Raw genomic sequence first — 17,827 nt, forward strand, 5'->3', positions numbered from 1 at the left:
GACAAAAAGCACACATTTTTATATTTTCTGATTTACATCTGAATTTGAAAGTGCAAGATGGCTTCTTCAGCTTTAAACATGGTTACTACAATGAGTCCCTTTGCCAACAGTTTCAAAAGAACGGCAGAAGATTGGCTTTGTTCCCAAGATCAAGATGAATCGTGTTACAGTGGTTGTTTTGTAGGGCTGGGGATTGGTTTTCCCCCTTGATGTGGTTCATACCCTCTTCAGCAGACATGAGGATCTATCTGGTGCTTACTGCTCAAGAGTTTGTTATTAGAGCTCCTGTTCTGCGAGCTTCACTTCTCCAAATTTCTGACTGCTGGCAGAGGCCAGTTACAGCCCAGTCAGACTGCCTCTAGAACACACCTTGAGAACCTGCACATACGGAGAGAGAAAGAATATGAGAGAGAAAATGAAAGCATGAATGAGAAAGCAAGAGCGAGAGTATGAGAGAGAGAATATGAGAGAGAAGCAGGGTGGGGGGCAGCTCTCCATCTAGAAGAAAGCAAAACAATTCCATTGGCCTACTTTCTGCTCCCCTTGTATGTTCCTTGTTTTGCCAGGGACTTAAATTGAGCACAGGCATGTTGCTGACATTGTCAAAAGACTGCTTAGCCTTCTGCAGTGAAATAAGTCTTGCCCTAACAAACTATGTCCTGTTGCAGCACTTTTCCTTCAGTTCTACAACCTGATGCTGAGGTTATCAACTTCACACTCACATGTCCTCCTTTTATACAGATCTTTTAACAGACTTTCCAAAAAGTATTTGACATTAATCTTCCCTTGGATACCCGTGTGCACCAGTGCCATCACCACAGGAGAAACCTTGACACAAGTAATCAGTGATTAATGCCACTCTGTCTTAAGGATTTGAGTAGAATTCCACCTTGAACTCATCTGCAGAGTCATAGGCACTGTCTAGAATTCCCTTGATGCCAGCTTCTGATATCCTTGCTTTGAAACTTTGACTCATTAGCATTCGACATTTCTTCTTGCCTGTTACTGCTCCTGTTCCTTCTTTCTGAAATGGTAAGATGGGAGTTTTTGTTTCTGGAAGAATCAAAACTAAATCTGAACAACTTCTGATATTCCTTCTTTCAATAGGAAAACTTGAAATCGAGTAATAGAAAGTGATGATAAAACCCCTAAGTAGTCATAATAACTTTTTCTAGATTTCACTTGGAGGGGATACAGTGAATCTCGTGAAGACAGTTCTAAATAATTGCTGATATTAACTCATTGTCAGGGAAGGCAAAGGCCCCAGTTAGCTAAAGGCATCTCTCTTTTGAAAGACAAAAAGAGCAACAGCTCTTGTGACTGAGAACAAGAAATATAAGTTAGTCAGGAGGACCACAGGCCTTTAAGCAGATATGTGAGAACAGTGTTGTACAACACAGAAAACCTACTTGCTCCTTCTCTACCAAGTTTTACAGTAAGGTGACTGTTATGTATGGTTTGCTATTTTCTCCAGATCAATCATTTTAGTAGCAAAGGCAGAGTGTGGTTTACGGAGTAGGTGATGATTATACACACACTTGCAGTTGATGCCCAAAGGCAGTGATGGCATAAATGCTGAGTTTGGCGCTAGGAGGAGATCTGGATGCTCTCAATACTAATAAGCTGCAACATTATTTACAATAAATCTGACACAGACACCAAAAAGTTCTGTTACCTTTGTTGTAAAGGCTGTAGCACTACAAAAACTCCCAAGGTACATTATGAAATGCAGGGTATCTTTCAGCATTTCACTAACCTAAGAAGCAACTATTTTTTTATTGCAGAACACAATAGTATTTGTGTGAAAACCCCACCTAAATTGTCTTAACAGAATGTATCTATGCTGTTACGGCTCTTGTTTGTTCTGGTTTTAATCTGGTAAAACAGGGTATTTCTATTTCATCTTATTGCTGAGAACTGCTATGTTGTTTTAGACTGCCTGACTTAAGGCAAAGAAAGTATCATCCCTTATTCTTTAAGAAATCTGTATTACTGTGCAAATCTAGTGAGACTGAATCAGTTTGCTGTAAGAAGGACTGAATGCAACCAAAATCTGTGGGAATTTTTCTTAATTTCAAGCTGGATTTGTTCTCCTTCTACATGCATCTTTCTTTTCCTGCTTATCTGTAAATTAGAATGAAACCATCTTGTGCTATCAGCAGACCCCAGAGAGTTTGAAGATAATTTTCTAGCTATTTGTATTACTCACAGATTGCTAAATTTCAGCCTCAGGTACCTGTAATCTTTATCCGGTATCCCCTTACCCTAATTCTTTATTTAAGGTCAAAATACTACTTCTATTGAGGCACTCACTTAGATCAGTAAACATGAGGAAATGACTTGATGGAGTCAGTGTGTCACTTTCAATTCTAAGTGAACATTTTTTTGAATTCCTGCTAAATTTAAGGCCGTATGAAATTGACCCTTTTGAGTCGGAATCAGCTGAGTCCAATTGTCTTGCCATTTCTACCTACCTATTTAATTTCAAAAGAAATAAATAAATGCTATCAGTTATATGATGGACTGGATCTGTAGTGGGGATTTGAATCGCATCCCATAACCTGCCAGCCACGTTGTGCAGCTGTAAACCTTGAAATCGTGGCGTAGCTGGGCATTTATGTCCCTGGTGACTACTAACATTTTGGTCATCGTTATCTTTGCACATCTGGGTTCCGGTCTGTCGTTGAGGTCCAATACATAATCCATTGTAGAAAAGCAAAAATTAGTTAAGGCTTGCCAGCCACATATTCTATATCCAAATCCAGTAACTTGCTGTAAATGTATAGGCCAGGAAGAGGCTTTGTGAGTTCAGTCCACAGCCAGAGCAGGTTGTTATAGGTAATTCTGTACAGAAAACTAATTGGTCTAATTTTGCAGTTCATTAGTCCACGTGAAAGTCCTGTCACTGTTTGAAGGCCGTTGTTAGAAGGCCACTGCTATATAGTAGGGACTGCTGTCTCTTACACTTAAATATACATTAGAAAAGCTATAAATCAGTTCTTGCCTACCTCATTTATTCTTCTTGTTATGTTGGCTTTTACTTTCAGTTAATCTCTTTTATTTAAATCAATGGTGTTTTTTTCCTAGCAGTCAGTTCCTTGGCTTTTTTCCCTTATTTTATTTTGCTTTTTAAAGAGCTGTGATTGCTAATCAACATTCATCAACTGTTTTCCCTCTGTTCTCATGATGTATTCAGCTTCTGACAGAAAAAATGGCTGTCTGTTCAGATTTCAGAGATTAGGAAGCTTTTAAATATTCATGGTGATTATTTAGCACTTCTGCTGTTTATCGTATAGAACCTCACTGTGATATACTTTGTAAAACAACTGTAGATGGAAAAGCGGGGTCATCACACAATGAATATTCAATCTAAATAGAAAATAAATAAGCAAGCAGTACTTTTACAGTTTTTACTCTAAAAAGTATTGAAGGTCTTGAGGTTTGTTTTGTTAGTGGATTTCTCAAATATCCTTAAACCTTTTTTAGCTTCTTGACTGATCCATCCCTCCCTTAGGTGTCTCAAACATGTTGCTCTAATACTGACAATTCAAAACGCCTTTTTAATCTTTTGTACTTCAACACATAGTTTCTGGGCAAGTCAGTCTCTTACTTGTAGCTAGCAGAAGAAAAAAGCCAGACTATTATTTAAAAATGTGTCATAGTCAGCATAATTTCTGTAAATCATTTAAGATTTACTCACCGTATTGTAGAAGAAATGCATGAAGCTTTACATTAAACACTCTATCTGTTCTGAGATTAGGCACTGTTTAGTTACAGCCGTATGACAGATACCAAAAAAGAGGAATTCCTTATCACCTACTTCAGCCTTAAGAATACATTGTGAATTATCTCTTTCTAGGGAATCAAAAAACCTTTTACTGAAGTAATTAAAGCCAACATTGGAGATGCACATGCAATGGGACAGAGGCCAATCACTTTCCTCCGTCAGGTAAGAATATTGTAAAATGTTATTCTTGATTTTTTATTAGATTACTAAGAATGCCTTAAAATCTGTCTGATGTGTGTATTAGTATAAATGATTCCCCAGATGCACTAAGACTTAAAATAGTTATTTTGTAAAGAACTGCCAATTTTGATTTCTGAGCCAAAGTCCTATACCTTGCTTGTTGAGTGTGTTCTTTTTCAACACAGTAGATTTCCTTACTTTTCATATCATTCCCCATCCATAATTTTTCCTGCCACTTTTCCTCTACTGTCAATAATGCACTTCAAAAAAGAAAGTGGTTGTCTTCAAAGAAAAAAGCAAATGCCTTTCTTCATCTGACAGTATACTTTAAGATCTGCACCAGTTGGGTGTAACTAGTTATACTGTTGCCGCTTTTGCACATTCTACCTTTGAGAAAACTAATTGGTAGGTTAACTTTCAGAAAAGACTACAACAAAATCCACATTTGTGTATTATTCCCAAAACACAAACAAGGTTTAAAACTAGTGTGACACTATTTACTGAGCATCCCTCGTAATCATCCCTTTACACGTGTACACACATGTAAAATCCTCAGTCTATAATAATGTAAATTCAGAGTTCCAGGACAACCCAAAGCCATATCAAACTGGGGGTCCGCGTCACAAGATTATAAAATTGAGCTATACAGCAAACGGTCAGCAAACTAGGAGGACCGGAGCTTCTTAGAAATTATTCAGACCCAATGTTATTAAAGAAAATACTGGGTAAATGGGAAATCTTTTCTCCCCATGACTGTGTGCACACATGGATTAATTCTTTAGTCATTGTCCCACAAGATGACAACAGCCTATCCATATTACACCATATAAGCATAAAAATGAGAGACTGGGACAAATTAAGCTGATCTCAAGCAAGACCTCTAGATTCTTTGCGTCTTACTTTCCTTCATAAACTTAATTCTGCTAGGTCATCTTTCTACTTTTACTATGTTCTATATCACCACTTCTTTTTTAATTAAATATTTCCCACAAATTCAAATTAGTAATAGCTATAAGTTATTTTGGGGAAGGATTATTAGAACATGCAACTGGGACTTCAAAATTTGATGATATTTCTCAGTTCTGCTCCATATTTAAACTCTTGATTTCTTGTCAATAAAGTGGGCTAGTAATACACAGAGACTGTATAACATACGAGTAATTAACTGTGTTTTACTGTGTTTGCAGTGCATAGCTCACTTGGACTCCAATCTTCACTGTCCATAATACAAATAGTTAATAATTCTATAACTGTTTTTGTCAGCAGAATTTGGAACACAGTAAGACTTCTGTACTTCACTTCTGTAAGCACTAACCTTAAAAAAACAACTGCAAACTCTTCATCAATAATCTTTGGTTTAGATTTGTGATCTTCATTTCCAAGGAAAGTTAACAGTAATATAACCAACTTAAAATAAACATTGAGAAGTGGCCAATTTACATTTTCTTGGCACTCTAGGTAGTGGCACTGTGTACATACCCAAACCTGTTGGACAGCCCAAGTTTTCCAGAGGATGCCAAAAAGCGAGCCAGACGGATCTTGCAGGGTTGTGGAGGAAACAGCTTAGGTAAGCACGTGTTTCAGTTGCTCCTGTTGATATGAGAATCAACAAAGATAGTTTCAGTTATCTGCAGTGCTGAAATCTCTTAATCGAGTTTCTTTATGTGATTCCAAGTCAAATGGGAGCTGGCCTAGGGCAAAATGATCGGGGCAGGATTCAATTGTGTCCTACCAAGCAGTGACAAATGATGTGAATTTTGGATGAGGCTTGTCACAGGAAAGGACACAATGGGCATTATTAGAAAGCTACGGAGGCCTCTCCACAATAACACCTAGGCGGAACCCTAAAGAGAATGCTGAGCTCTTTTATATTAGAAAAATGAGTGGCAGAGAGTGCTAGTGAGGCTTTGTTACTGTTCTTACAACATCTGTTAATCCTCGACTCTATGTCTCTTGCTAAATCTAGGTGGGGCTGTTTACAATTTTAGCATCTTTAGGATGTTTCCCTGCCAAGGAGTCTATGTCCCTGTAACGATGGTATCAGCAAACAACAGATGTCCATCTCAGCTGATCCAGTTCACAGTCCTGTATCTCAGTTTTGAACCATCAGTCCAAGTATCTTTGTCAGGATGTGAACTGGCATATCAGAAACTCAGGTACCAAGACGATAAAGCTCTGCAAAGGGAAAGCTACACAGCTGAAAGGTGGTAGCTTTTTACTTATCCAAGATAGTTTTAACTGAAGGTGTCAAAACCCTGAAATAACCCTTGGGAGAATTAAAGAACTCTGTTCTTCAACCACCATTCCTCCAAGAGTATACGTACACTATACATGTAAGGAAGTACAGACTTTATGTAGTCAGTAGGGGGGAAATGGAAGAGACAAATTCTTTATTGTGTGGCAACTGTACTGCCTGCTTCTAATTGGGAATGCCACTAGGATTTCTACTCTGCAGATAGTGTTACAGCTGCTGGGTACAGCAAAGAATCTGGCACACTTAATCACCTTCTTTTAGGTAGGCTCACAGTGACATATTCAGAGTATGTATTAGAGTAATTGGCATATTTCTTAATCTTTGTGGTTGCAGTGCCTGTTTGCACTGGCATATTTTGAAAGTAGGCACTGTGAAACTTAGTAAGATAAACAAAACCTAAACAGTGGTTATGTTAGCGGTATTTCAGCCTTGGACTATTCCTAACAACACAGCCTAATACAGAACGTATTTTATCTTCACCTTTTTTTTGCATTGGTTTTGCTTCTATATGTAAAACATTAAATGCACATTTATCAAAACTGAGAAGTTCCTCTAGCTCCATTAATTCCTCTTCTGGCTTACTTTTGAACAATAATTTGTCATGTAGAGTTACTGGGAACACATTTGAATTTTGCCTCAATCTTCCTTTGTAGCGATTTTCACATTCAGGGACATGGTAAGGGTGCTCAGAATGCCAGGTCTCAGCCGCATGCTGGAGTGAAATGTAAGGAATTCAGCCTTGCATGATATTTCAGAAATATGTTGACTGTACAAGATCCCTTTTCAGCAGATCACGTATTTCAAGTAATTTGCATTAGCTCAGTAGGCGCTGAGGAAGTAGGACAGAAACAGTTGCAATATTCAAGTAAGATGATCACTCTGAATACACCCTTTTAATTTCAGTAGAGAAAATGCAGTTCTGTAAGTAACTGGAGTCTAAATTATTTTTTTCCTGATACGATATGTACCAAAACCAACTGTCCCTTTAAATTCCTGAAAACTAAAACCACTGTAGACCTTACCAATCTGCTGTACTGGTTTATACCTTCTCTCCACCCTCCCTGTCCCCAGTATCATATATCAGCCCCTTCTCTTGGCCTCAGTTGCTCCTCAGCCTCTGTACACCATCCCATAAACACACAGCCTGCGGCAAGTGGATGTGCAGCTGAACAGAAGTTACTCCTATCACTTTGCTGGTAGTTTGACAACTTACTGCTGTTCTTTTCGTGGCTGAGAAGGAGAAACTGGCTTTCTTGGGAAAAAACAAAGGTCAAAACCCGATGCCTCCATGTAGCTTTAAGTGCAGTGTTGTGTTTTAATAAAACCTTATTTTCCAAACATTTGTCAATCCAACACAGAAGCGGCTTCACCACATACGATCGAGCCCTTTGAAGTGTTGTACCCGCATCTATGCCAGCCTATTTAAATGTATTAATTGCAAAGTTAATACGACCTTCTTGGCCTGTGGACATGAACTAGAATAACCTTACTTCCAATAAACGTCCATTTGGCAAAACCCTACTCATAGTATTGAGTCTTGCTACTCCCAGACCAAGTATGAAGGCTCAGATATGTCCTCAGCTTCTGTTGTGTTCAAATACTCTGAGATTCCTTTGACGTCACTTACTTTGCATGTGGGATAACTGTCACATCCTTCCAGGCAGTTGAGAAATTTACCTCTCTGCTACATTTGAAAATACCTAATACATGCACATGCAGCTTTTTGGGTTGGGTTTGCTTATTTGCATTACACAGTGCAAACAGATGGGTTCTAGTCAAAGCTATCAGTTGAGTACAATTAAGTGTAAAAGTCCTGAAAATGGAATTCTGGCCTTCTGCATCTCCTCACCGAGTCATGCGACTGAGTCCCCAGTGGAGCACAAGACAGAATGACAGCTTGGGTTTGTTCTAGTTTAACAACAGCTTCCTAGCTGTGGTCAAAAACCCATGTATAGACCCAAAATACCTTTTAGTCCTGTAAAAGTAAATGTTTAGGATGTCAGGGAACTTTGTGCCTGGAATTACCATCTTGTCCCATGCAATTATGCAGTACTTGCAAAGGTTCTTTGTCTTTATAGATTACACTTCCACAGAAGTATTATCAGGTAGACCACCAGCATGTAACTGAGTGCTGAGAGTTAAGTCAGGCACAATTATTCCACTCCACCCAACAAGCAAAGAAGATTCTGCAGCTTCATGACAGTGTTCTAAATTAGATGTACACTTGTCACTTCATTGTCCATCAGTCTTAGGCTTCATAGCTTGAATCCATTCCTGATTTTGGCTTAGGCTTATTTTTACTCTTTATTTGTTGCACATGCTCAGGAATAATGCACACAGGCATCTAATACCTTACTTTATTTATTATTAGTTGTGCTCTGTAAACTGCACATAAGGCTTATGGATTGGGGTGACCCTAGATGTTTCTGCTGCAAGTAACTGAAAAGCAGTTGTGGGAGATGCTGTGGGGAGAGAGAAGCAGTTTAAAATTTTGGGGGTTTCAGACAGTGGGAGAAAATGGTATGATATTATTTTCGTATTGGAAATAGTAACCTTATTTTTGTCATGGATTTGAAGAAGTTATTTTCCTTTCTATTGCACATGCCACCTCAGTACTTAAATAGGTGTTGGTTGACATTCTGAAGTGGTTTTCAACATAAAGCAAGCAACTGGAAGATAGTCAAAATGGGATTGCTGCCCCAGTTTGCAAAGTAGCCTTTAAATCCTACTTTTTAACAATCCAGTATTTTTTTTTTTTTGTATTATAGTAATACTTATGATATTTGTCTAATTCCAAATGAATTCTTTTGCTCAATGAACAAACCAACTCTTTCTTACTCCCCCAGTTCTGGGGATCCAAAGCCCTCAGCTATAGAAACTCATTCAGACAATACTCAGGAGTTTTGCTACCAAACAGAAAATCTGATGTTCGTTTTACTCAATTCTCATCTCATTCTCTATTTGTCACAGGATCTTACAGTGCCAGTCAAGGTATAAATTGCATCCGTGAAGATGTTGCTTCATATATTGAACGAAGAGATGGAGGTGTTCCTGCAGATCCAGATAACATATATCTTACCACTGGAGCAAGTGATGGTATTGCTGTAAGTGTTAAAATTAAACCTGTCTTTTCTTGGTATAAACTATAATTTATCAGTTACCTTTGGAAATACAGATCTCTTGTCGAACATCTGGTCTCAGAAACTCCTGCAAATTTGATCTAACAGATACTGAAGTCACATGAAGTGGATATCCGATACCCAGAATTATGTGGATGTGAGATGCCAGCTAAGAAACAGGTGTATGGAGACGAAGTCTCTTAATATACATTAACTTGCATCTTTTGTAAAGGCCATATAAACTACATAGGTGCCTAAATATAAATCTAGGAGATTCAGACCATTCAGACTAAATAATGGTGTCCTCAGTGGTCGAGACACATTAGCACTGCAGGTCAGAGGGTATGAATCAGTGGCAGAGGGAAAAGGGAATGACCTCAGAGGCGAGAAGGATCAGCAGGTCTTCTTCCTAGCAAACTCTCTGCTAGCGCAGATTAATGCCAGTGAAAACCCCAAAGATCTATTTCAGTAACCAGCTTGTTTGGGAAAAACTTCAGGTTTTGGCTTCAACCAAGGTGCAAAGATGGCCTTCAGTTAAGACAGGAATAACTGTCTCTATTAGATTTTTCCTTTACACAGACACATTTACTGATATTACAAGCACCAAAAGTTCTGTGCGTTTATTAAGGCAGCCTTTCATAGCTTGTTTGTAAAAGTTGGGTTTTTTTTTTAAATGACATCTAGTGGCAGAGTTCAGAATGACAATGTTTGACATGAACAGCTCTCCAGGTGTCTTTAGCGAACTGGCTTTCCAGAGTTTATGATGCCAAGTGGTTGGTGTACTGGTAGCTTGTCAGGAATGGCAGTGTAGCATATCAAATCTGTACCATGCTTATTTGCTTTCACCAGTGATGAAAAGTCAGCAGTACAAGTCTCATTATTTGGCACTTCCAAGGATAAAACAACTTTTGTTTCCTAACTTGGGGGACAGAAGGCGTTAAAGTTTTTAAATTTGCATTTGGTCCTGATTATACATTTTGGATGCTTGGTATTTTTAAACTAGTGGTGGGTACAAAATTATGCTGATTATAAATCATTAGCTTAGCAGCTGAGTTAGTATGTGATGAGAGGCACAGAAAGGCAGATTTTGTTCTAGAACAAATGAGAAACTTAAAAGGATACCGCTGTTATACTTGCAGAGATGTTTTTGGTTTGGCACTATCAATTACACGTTGATAAGGATGCTGCTTTGATTGCATCTGTACTTCTGTACTGCAGAGTTCTCCCTTGATTATTTGCCAAGAAATCCATCCACTTCCTGCACCACATGCACTCTTTCATTTAATTCACGTGTAAAAAGCCTACACATAGACACACACAGACACACAGCTGCTGGGCACAGGTAAACCCTCTGGACTGACCTTAGCACAAGCATTACATTTCTCTCTGTATCTTCTGGGAATAAATTACATATGATACATTAGATTTCCATCCCAAGACATGGAGACTTTTGGTCTCTTCTGTTACTTGAAAATGAAACCATCATGTGAGTCTCTAGCTTTGTTCCACCTGGCCACAATTTCTCCTAATCTAAAATAGGTCTTTCTGTTCCAAAGGAGAACCTCCACAGACCCCAGTTTCTAGCGTCTGGTTTTATTTATTGGCCTCTTGTGTTTAGTGAGATAAATGAGTGGAAGGCAACAAGCAACAACAAGCTGAGGCTTCTTTGCTTACAGCTGGGTGCAGTAGAAAAATCATTATCTTGATATTCCTGTTTCCAGCTTTCCCTCTAGCTTTGTGCTTAGAATGTTTTTTCGTAAGTTTTGCAGGTGATCAGACATGATCTCCAGAAGCCGTGACACGCAGAGGAATTCCATTAAGCTGAGTTAGACCATCCTCACTCAGCCAGTAACTTAATAATGTGAGATAAATAAATGCCCTTTGATATGAGAAGATGACTGTATTCTTCTGGAATAGAATTCTACCTTAACTCTAGATTTTTAAAGAAGGAAGATCAGTAACTTATTCTAGCATATACTATTAATGCTGGTGTGTGACTTTTTTTTTTTTTTTTTTTAATTCCTGCTTTTTCCCCAGACAATTTTAAAGATCCTGGTCTCAGGAGGTGGAAAATCACGAACAGGAGTGATGATCCCTATACCACAATATCCCTTATATTCAGCAGCCATATCTGAACTAGATGCTATCCAGGTGAACTACTATTTGGATGAAGAAAATTGCTGGGCTCTAGATGTGAATGAACTTCGCCGTTCCTTGAATGAAGCTAAGGCATACTGCAATCCAAAAGTCCTCTGCATCATCAACCCTGGAAATCCCACAGGTATATAGCAATTTTATTTAATTGTTGGGCTTTAAGACCGATTTTCCCCCAAAATTTTTTCATTCATTTGACATTGCAGGCAAATCCTAAATATGTACCAAATATGTAAAGCTGAATTCTAGAGATCAGTGCTCTAAGTAGGACAGTATGTCATACTTTTTGACACTTATTTTCAGTATCATGGAACTCCAGGGATTTGGGAAGAGAGGAGGGAGCAGGTTCACTTCACTGGATCCCGTTTGAAGCCACAGCTTCCACCGAACTTTTGCAGACTTGTGGAATGACTTTCAGTCACTTCTGGTCTTTGTCACAGATCTTGTCTCTGACACGGCCTGTAGCCTCTGAGAGGCAATGCCTGCAGATACACTGAGGGGCAACCACTGCCTCCCTCAGAAGAATCTAGTTTTTCAAGCAGTTGAGGGTGATGAGTGGGATAATAGCTCCCACTTAGCCATCATGCATGTGAGTATTTGCCATGATCCGTTACACACAGAGTACTTTTAGTAAGTTACGGATTGATTACTGTATCTCACACTTCCTTTGCTCGAGATAGACTAAGTTACCTTGAACCCTAATTCTTCCCAAAATGTTCCTTTATGTTACACTTAATGAATTAAATTCTAAAATCCAATGGCACTTTTCTGAGGACGAGGGTTAGCTTATTGAAAAGCCAGTAGCCTGACTAGGTCTGGGCAAAAAGATTTGTATCTATAATGTTCCATTAACTTTCTTCTTGCTTTAAAAATCAAACTATAGGACAGGTCCAAAACAGAAAGTGCATTGAAGATGTGATACACTTTGCTTGGGAAGAGAAACTTTTTCTTCTGGCTGATGAGGTAATGGAATACTCTGTTCTCTCAAAAGCACAGCTGAAAGTACGCATATGAGGTGTAATTTTGTTCCATGTCTGGTATTGATATTTTTTCAGTACCGGGAACAGATTCTTTAGTATCATATTAAGACATGAACAAACAGGCAAGATTCTTAATATCAGAGGATTAATATGAGAGGTGGCTTGATCTGGATTTGAACTAGGGAGAAAGTGTAGGGAACACAAGCAAGGAGACACAAGGAGGAGCTTTTCTGGAACCGACTTAAAAACCTGTGCGATACTCAGACCACTTCAAATGAAAGAAACAAAAGGGAAAATCAATTTAAACATAAAAGTAAAGCTTAAATTACACAAAGAAGATCGCTTTCTTCCAAAGGCTAAACTATTAATTATGGCCGCATGAGATAAAATGTATCATTACAGTAACTATTACTTAACAAAGCAACTTGTGTCTTCTAAGGGCTTTAAGTTTTGAGTGTTGCCACTGTTTCTTCAGTTCAGATCTGGCTCTCTAAAAGGCCATCTTTTATCCTTAGTTGAGGGAACAGAGCACATTAATGTCTTCTGACTGTTCAGGTTTACCAGGACAATGTGTACTCTGAAGGATGCCAGTTTCATTCTTTCAAAAAGATTCTGTATGAGATGGGACCCGAGTACTATAACAATGTTGAGCTGGCCTCTTTTCACTCCACCTCTAAGGGATACATGGGCGAGTAAGTCTGATTTAGTTTTTTTTTTTATCTCATCTTCCTCATTAATCTGGTTGGACAGCCGTTTCATGCTAGTGACCTGAAGGTAATCCACTGTCTTCTATGAGTTTTCACTAAAAATTACTAAGAAAAGGAAAACGAGCATTTAAAGCACAGAGTAATGGATTAGCTCAGTGGTTTTCAAACTACCAAATAATAAGTGTGTTTATTTCAGACACTTAATGCCTCAGTTCCACAAAGGTGAAATCCTACAGTCCTAAAATACTGTCTCCAACATTCAAGGGAACAGCTCAAGAATCACTGGGATGTCTGATATTACAAATGTTTGGGTTTGGTTGTTTTGGGGAGGAAGAGATGGAAGAAGAATAATTTTCTGATGAAATGAATGCCGCTACAGCCATATGCTCTTGTTCTGAAGAGCACACAATCCAAGCTAATTGTTAACTTGCCTGACAGGAAAGCTGCATGTACACCTTTTTCCCTGTATAGCATTTATACTATGACATAGCATTTAGCTCCATCTTAAAACGTTATCAGTATAGCAGCTGTTTCAACAAGCTGTACGTTATATATTGTAAGATGCTCATTAATTGTCTTTCTGCTTCTGCAGTCATTTTCATTGCTTTTCCAGTGTTTATACACTTGAGGTTAACCAGTCTTTTCTGTCCAATTTAATCACAGATGTGGCTACAGAGGAGGTTACATGGAGGTCATTAACTTGCACCCAGAAATTAAAGGACAGCTTGTTAAGCTGCTTTCTGTTCGCCTTTGTCCTCCAGTCTCAGGACAAGCAGCAATGGATATTGTAGTGAATCCTCCAATACCTGGAGAAGAATCTTATTCACAGTTCATAAAGGTCAGCAATAACAAGCTTGTTCTTTCGTGCTTTTCCTAAACCTAAATATTGGGAACTCAAAATATGCACAGAGACCAGTCTTCTTCCCTTTCTTCTCGGACAGTCCTGTAATAACACCAGTTTACAGAACTATGCAGGGTATTTTAAATTAACTCAATATGACTACCTCTAAAAATATTTTTTATTCCTTTTATGGCTCCTTTGTTTAAGAGCCAAAAAAAGCTAAGGCAGCATTACTAAGTCAGCTTTCCTGCTGATAAATTCCTTTTCTCCTGTTTTAGCACGACATAAGAAATCAGTAAGTTTTGCTTTTACTAAAATCTAAACAGGACTGTAAATTCAAATACAGTTATAAAATCAGCCTTGCTCTTAGGTATCCAGTGCCTCTGTATTCTGAACAACATGGTAGTCTGTATTAAAGTATACATATAGTTTCTCACTTGTAAAAATGAATTTGGCTTAAGAAATTACAGTATTGAGTTAGATCAAAGGTTCAGCTACCATGATCTCTAAAGACAGCCAAGAGCACATGCTCAGAAGAATGTAAGAAGAGGACATGCCGACAGAGGCTTCTGCAGGGTATTGTCTAGCTACACCACTTTGCAGTTGTATCCTGCTGATGCCTTTTTGCATTGCTGTCTTTAAGGGTATGACTGGAGTTGGGAACCTCATTTGTTCCAATCGCTCAGCAAAGCCTTAAAAGTGCTTAATGCGGGCAGGGCTTCTTGAAGCGTCGTAGTTTCCTCTGACGTTTTTATTGCCACTTCAAATACCTCAAACTGAACACCTTTCCTTTTAAACAGGAGAAGGAGTCTGTTTTGAACAATCTTGCCAAAAAAGCCAAACTAACAGAAGACATGTTCAACAAAGTACCAGGAATTCACTGCAATCCACTTCAAGGAGCTATGTATGCTTTCCCACGGATCTTTATTCCTTCCAAAGCCATTGAGGAAGCAAAGGTCAGTCAGTCAGTTTTACCCCAATCCATTTTAACTTTCACACACTTGTGCCTGCCACTTGTAATAATGAACTTTTATCCAGAGATAGAGTAAGCTCATGTAGTTACACAAGCGGTACTTCATTGACTAGGTATGATCTTAAATACAACATGATCTTTCTTTTAAGAGAGGAAAACAAAATAGAGCGTGCCGTCCCAGTGGTAAGGCTTCCAGGTTGAGAATGTTACCCAAGGACATTGGTGTTAAATAGATTAAGGCATAAGGTGGGCAAGTAACTGGACCTGTGCAAATTCCAAACCGCTGCCTGTGCCAGCACGTGCGACAGGGGTTGTGATGGCAGTGTGCTGCTGACCCTGCAAAAGAAGCCCCATTCGGCAAGTGCAGGAAAGACGGAGGGAGGCTTCCCTTAACAAATTTTACCTTTTTGCATTTGAGTCAGCAAGCTATATCACTAAATGAAAAATCTTTTCCTTCCTAACTAGAGCTCTCTTACCTAATGTGGAATATTCATTTTTTAAAGAGAGTTTTATCAGCATAGCTGAGGACAAAAATAGGGCTGTTTTTCAGCTGATTATTTGATTAGGCATATAACCTGCAGTATTTAAGAACTTCCATAGTTATTAATCAGGGGACTTTCCAGTCTGCAGATAATTCAGGGGAAAAAAATAGTAACTGCCAACGAAACTGGAACACACAGCTCTCAAATTAATTTCATCTTGTCAAATGTCAGTGGCTTAGATTTTTGTAAGTACAATTTTGAGAGTTTGGACAAAAAGTTACAAGCAAGTCAAGGAGAAAAACAAAAATACCTAAACTCTTTTTTTCAAAGCAAGCGTTTTGTGTAGGTTCTTCAGCCTTGCTCCTCAATGAAGTACTGTTAGGTAGTTCACAGTACGAACTGTCCCATTAGCAATTGTTCTTCATCTTCTTCAGTAAATAGATTAAGAAACTAATAATCTAACAGAAGGTTACAGAAAGAAAAACAATTGTGAAATTCTATATATTCAAAATATTTTGACTTCAATAATTCCAAAACATCCATTCCCTTAGACTCATAAAATGGCACCTGATATGTTCTACTGCATGAAACTTCTGGAAGAGACCGGAATATGTGTTGTACCTGGAAGTGGATTCGGCCAAAGAGAAGGAACCTATCATTTCAGGTACGGTTTCTGTTTGTTTAAAATCAAATTAACTGTAATAAGCTAAGTACCATCCCAGTACAGTTCTTTATCTTCTGATTAAATGTAAGGATTTTTATTTCAGTTTATGTTGTCTCACTTTCTACTGGACATTTTCTGTGGGCTGACAGCTAGGTCAAAGACCTGGTCTGCTAGATAAGCTATTCAGGTTTTATGGTGTTTTCATAGCTTGCTGACATAGTTTTATTCTATTTTTATACACTGACAGTTGAAATGCCTTCTCCACAAATACAAACAGTAATAATAGCTTGTACTCTAATCTTAAAGTTGGCTAAGGCATTACAAAAACTGCCCTGCTTTCTTCTGGGGGGAGGGAGGATAAAACTCCATAACGTTTCCATATGGAAACGAAAATGTTTCCATATGGAGAAACTGCGTGGAAGATGCAGTATCTTCTCTACAAACGCGCTCTGTAAACACGCTGAGTAACTCTTCACTTTACCAAAAGAAGATGTTGGACTAAACTTTCCAATATCAAAACTGTGAACATAAACTCTATTGCTTTTGCTTCCAATAAACAGCACTTTACTCCAGCCGAGCCACTGACAGCTAGACTTTTTCATGGAATTTAGTCTTGTTCAGTCTGAAGCGACGTCACAGAGGGTACCTTTAGCCATGATAGTTCTGCAACAGAGATAGCAGCGTGAGATGTCTGGGTGCATGCTGCTCCAGGAAAAAGCTAGTGTGAGTCCATTCCTATACCAGCGTGGGAAAAACATTTTGTTCTGTAGGTCTTGCATATAGTCTTGCATACATACTCAACATGATTTTCAGATTATGCAGAAGAAGGAAGAAAGGGCCCAAAAGCTGCAGTGTAGGGTGTTGCATTGTTTTAACGTTTCTGAATTAAGTTTTCAATTCAAAAAGAAATCTACATTTACTCAGAGCTGCCCACCTCCCAAGCTGAAAAAATGGGGTATAATTTGGGGTAACTGCACCAAAAATGGAAACTGAGTTGCTGTTATTTCTTACTTATCACTCAACAAAAAATATCAATTCTTTCCTGTATATTAACCAACTGAAACAAATTGCTCTCGTTTAATAGTATAGTTCAATTAAAGCACAAATGCAGAAAATAAGAGAAACACATCAAACCAGGTACTAAACACGTTACTAGCTGTGCCTGGAGATTAATCAAGAGCTGTGCAAAGATCACAGTTTAGTTTGTTTTGAAGATCATGTGGGTTGTTTTATTTCTTCCTTTAAATATTATTTTTCAGAATGACCATTCTTCCTCCAGTAGAGAAGCTGAAGATCCTACTGGAGAAAGTGAAAGACTTCCACATAAAGTTTCTTGAAAAATATGCATGAAACTACTGTGGCTTTTTCCCCTCATCCCCTCCCCTTCAAGGCGAATGCAGAAAATGAACAAAGATGTGCTGAGAATGTGCTGTTCATCTAATCTAACTAAATTCAAAATAGAACCAATCTCAGATATCGTTACAACCTATCGGACTATTCAATTTAATGTCTGGTAGAGAAGACATTGTTACACTAACTTTTTGTTTAAGGGGAAGGGGAGAATGTGAAGAAAGTGGTGAGAAGAAAGTCAGTAATTGATTTTGTGCCTTGATTGGAAGTTACATTTGTGAACTTTTGACTCAGTAGGTTGGGGAAGGGAGCTGCTCATTAAAATTACTACTGTTG

At 38.4% G+C, this 17,827-nt stretch overlaps 1 protein-coding gene and 1 long non-coding RNA gene across 2 annotated transcripts in view; one reads left to right on the forward strand and one right to left on the reverse strand.

Annotated features, from left to right (window-relative positions):
- GPT2 (glutamic--pyruvic transaminase 2) overlaps positions 1-17,826 on the forward strand; it is a 35,570-nt gene extending 17,744 nt beyond the window's left edge. Inside the window, exons 2-11 of the mRNA XM_080410828.1 lie at positions 3,860-3,949; positions 5,426-5,534; positions 9,192-9,325; positions 11,378-11,621; positions 12,378-12,457; positions 13,030-13,166; positions 13,845-14,019; positions 14,823-14,978; positions 16,029-16,141; positions 17,401-17,826. Of these exons, the coding sequence (XP_080266954.1) occupies positions 3,860-3,949; positions 5,426-5,534; positions 9,192-9,325; positions 11,378-11,621; positions 12,378-12,457; positions 13,030-13,166; positions 13,845-14,019; positions 14,823-14,978; positions 16,029-16,141; positions 17,401-17,491 (1,329 nt within the window). The 3' untranslated portion in view covers positions 17,492-17,826. The remainder of the gene's footprint in view (positions 1-3,859; positions 3,950-5,425; positions 5,535-9,191; positions 9,326-11,377; positions 11,622-12,377; positions 12,458-13,029; positions 13,167-13,844; positions 14,020-14,822; positions 14,979-16,028; positions 16,142-17,400) is intronic.
- LOC308073099 overlaps positions 1-17,827 on the reverse strand; it is a 22,036-nt gene continuing 4,209 nt past the window's right edge. Inside the window, exons 2-3 of the long non-coding RNA XR_013931907.1 lie at positions 5,447-5,557; positions 1-378 (exon numbers count right to left, since the gene is read on the reverse strand). This is a non-coding gene — a long non-coding RNA (uncharacterized lncRNA). The remainder of the gene's footprint in view (positions 379-5,446; positions 5,558-17,827) is intronic.

The sequence above is a fragment of the Falco punctatus genome (assembly GCF_963210335.1).
Source record: "Falco punctatus genome assembly, chromosome: 14".
Lineage (NCBI taxonomy): Eukaryota > Metazoa > Chordata > Aves > Falconiformes > Falconidae > Falco > Falco punctatus.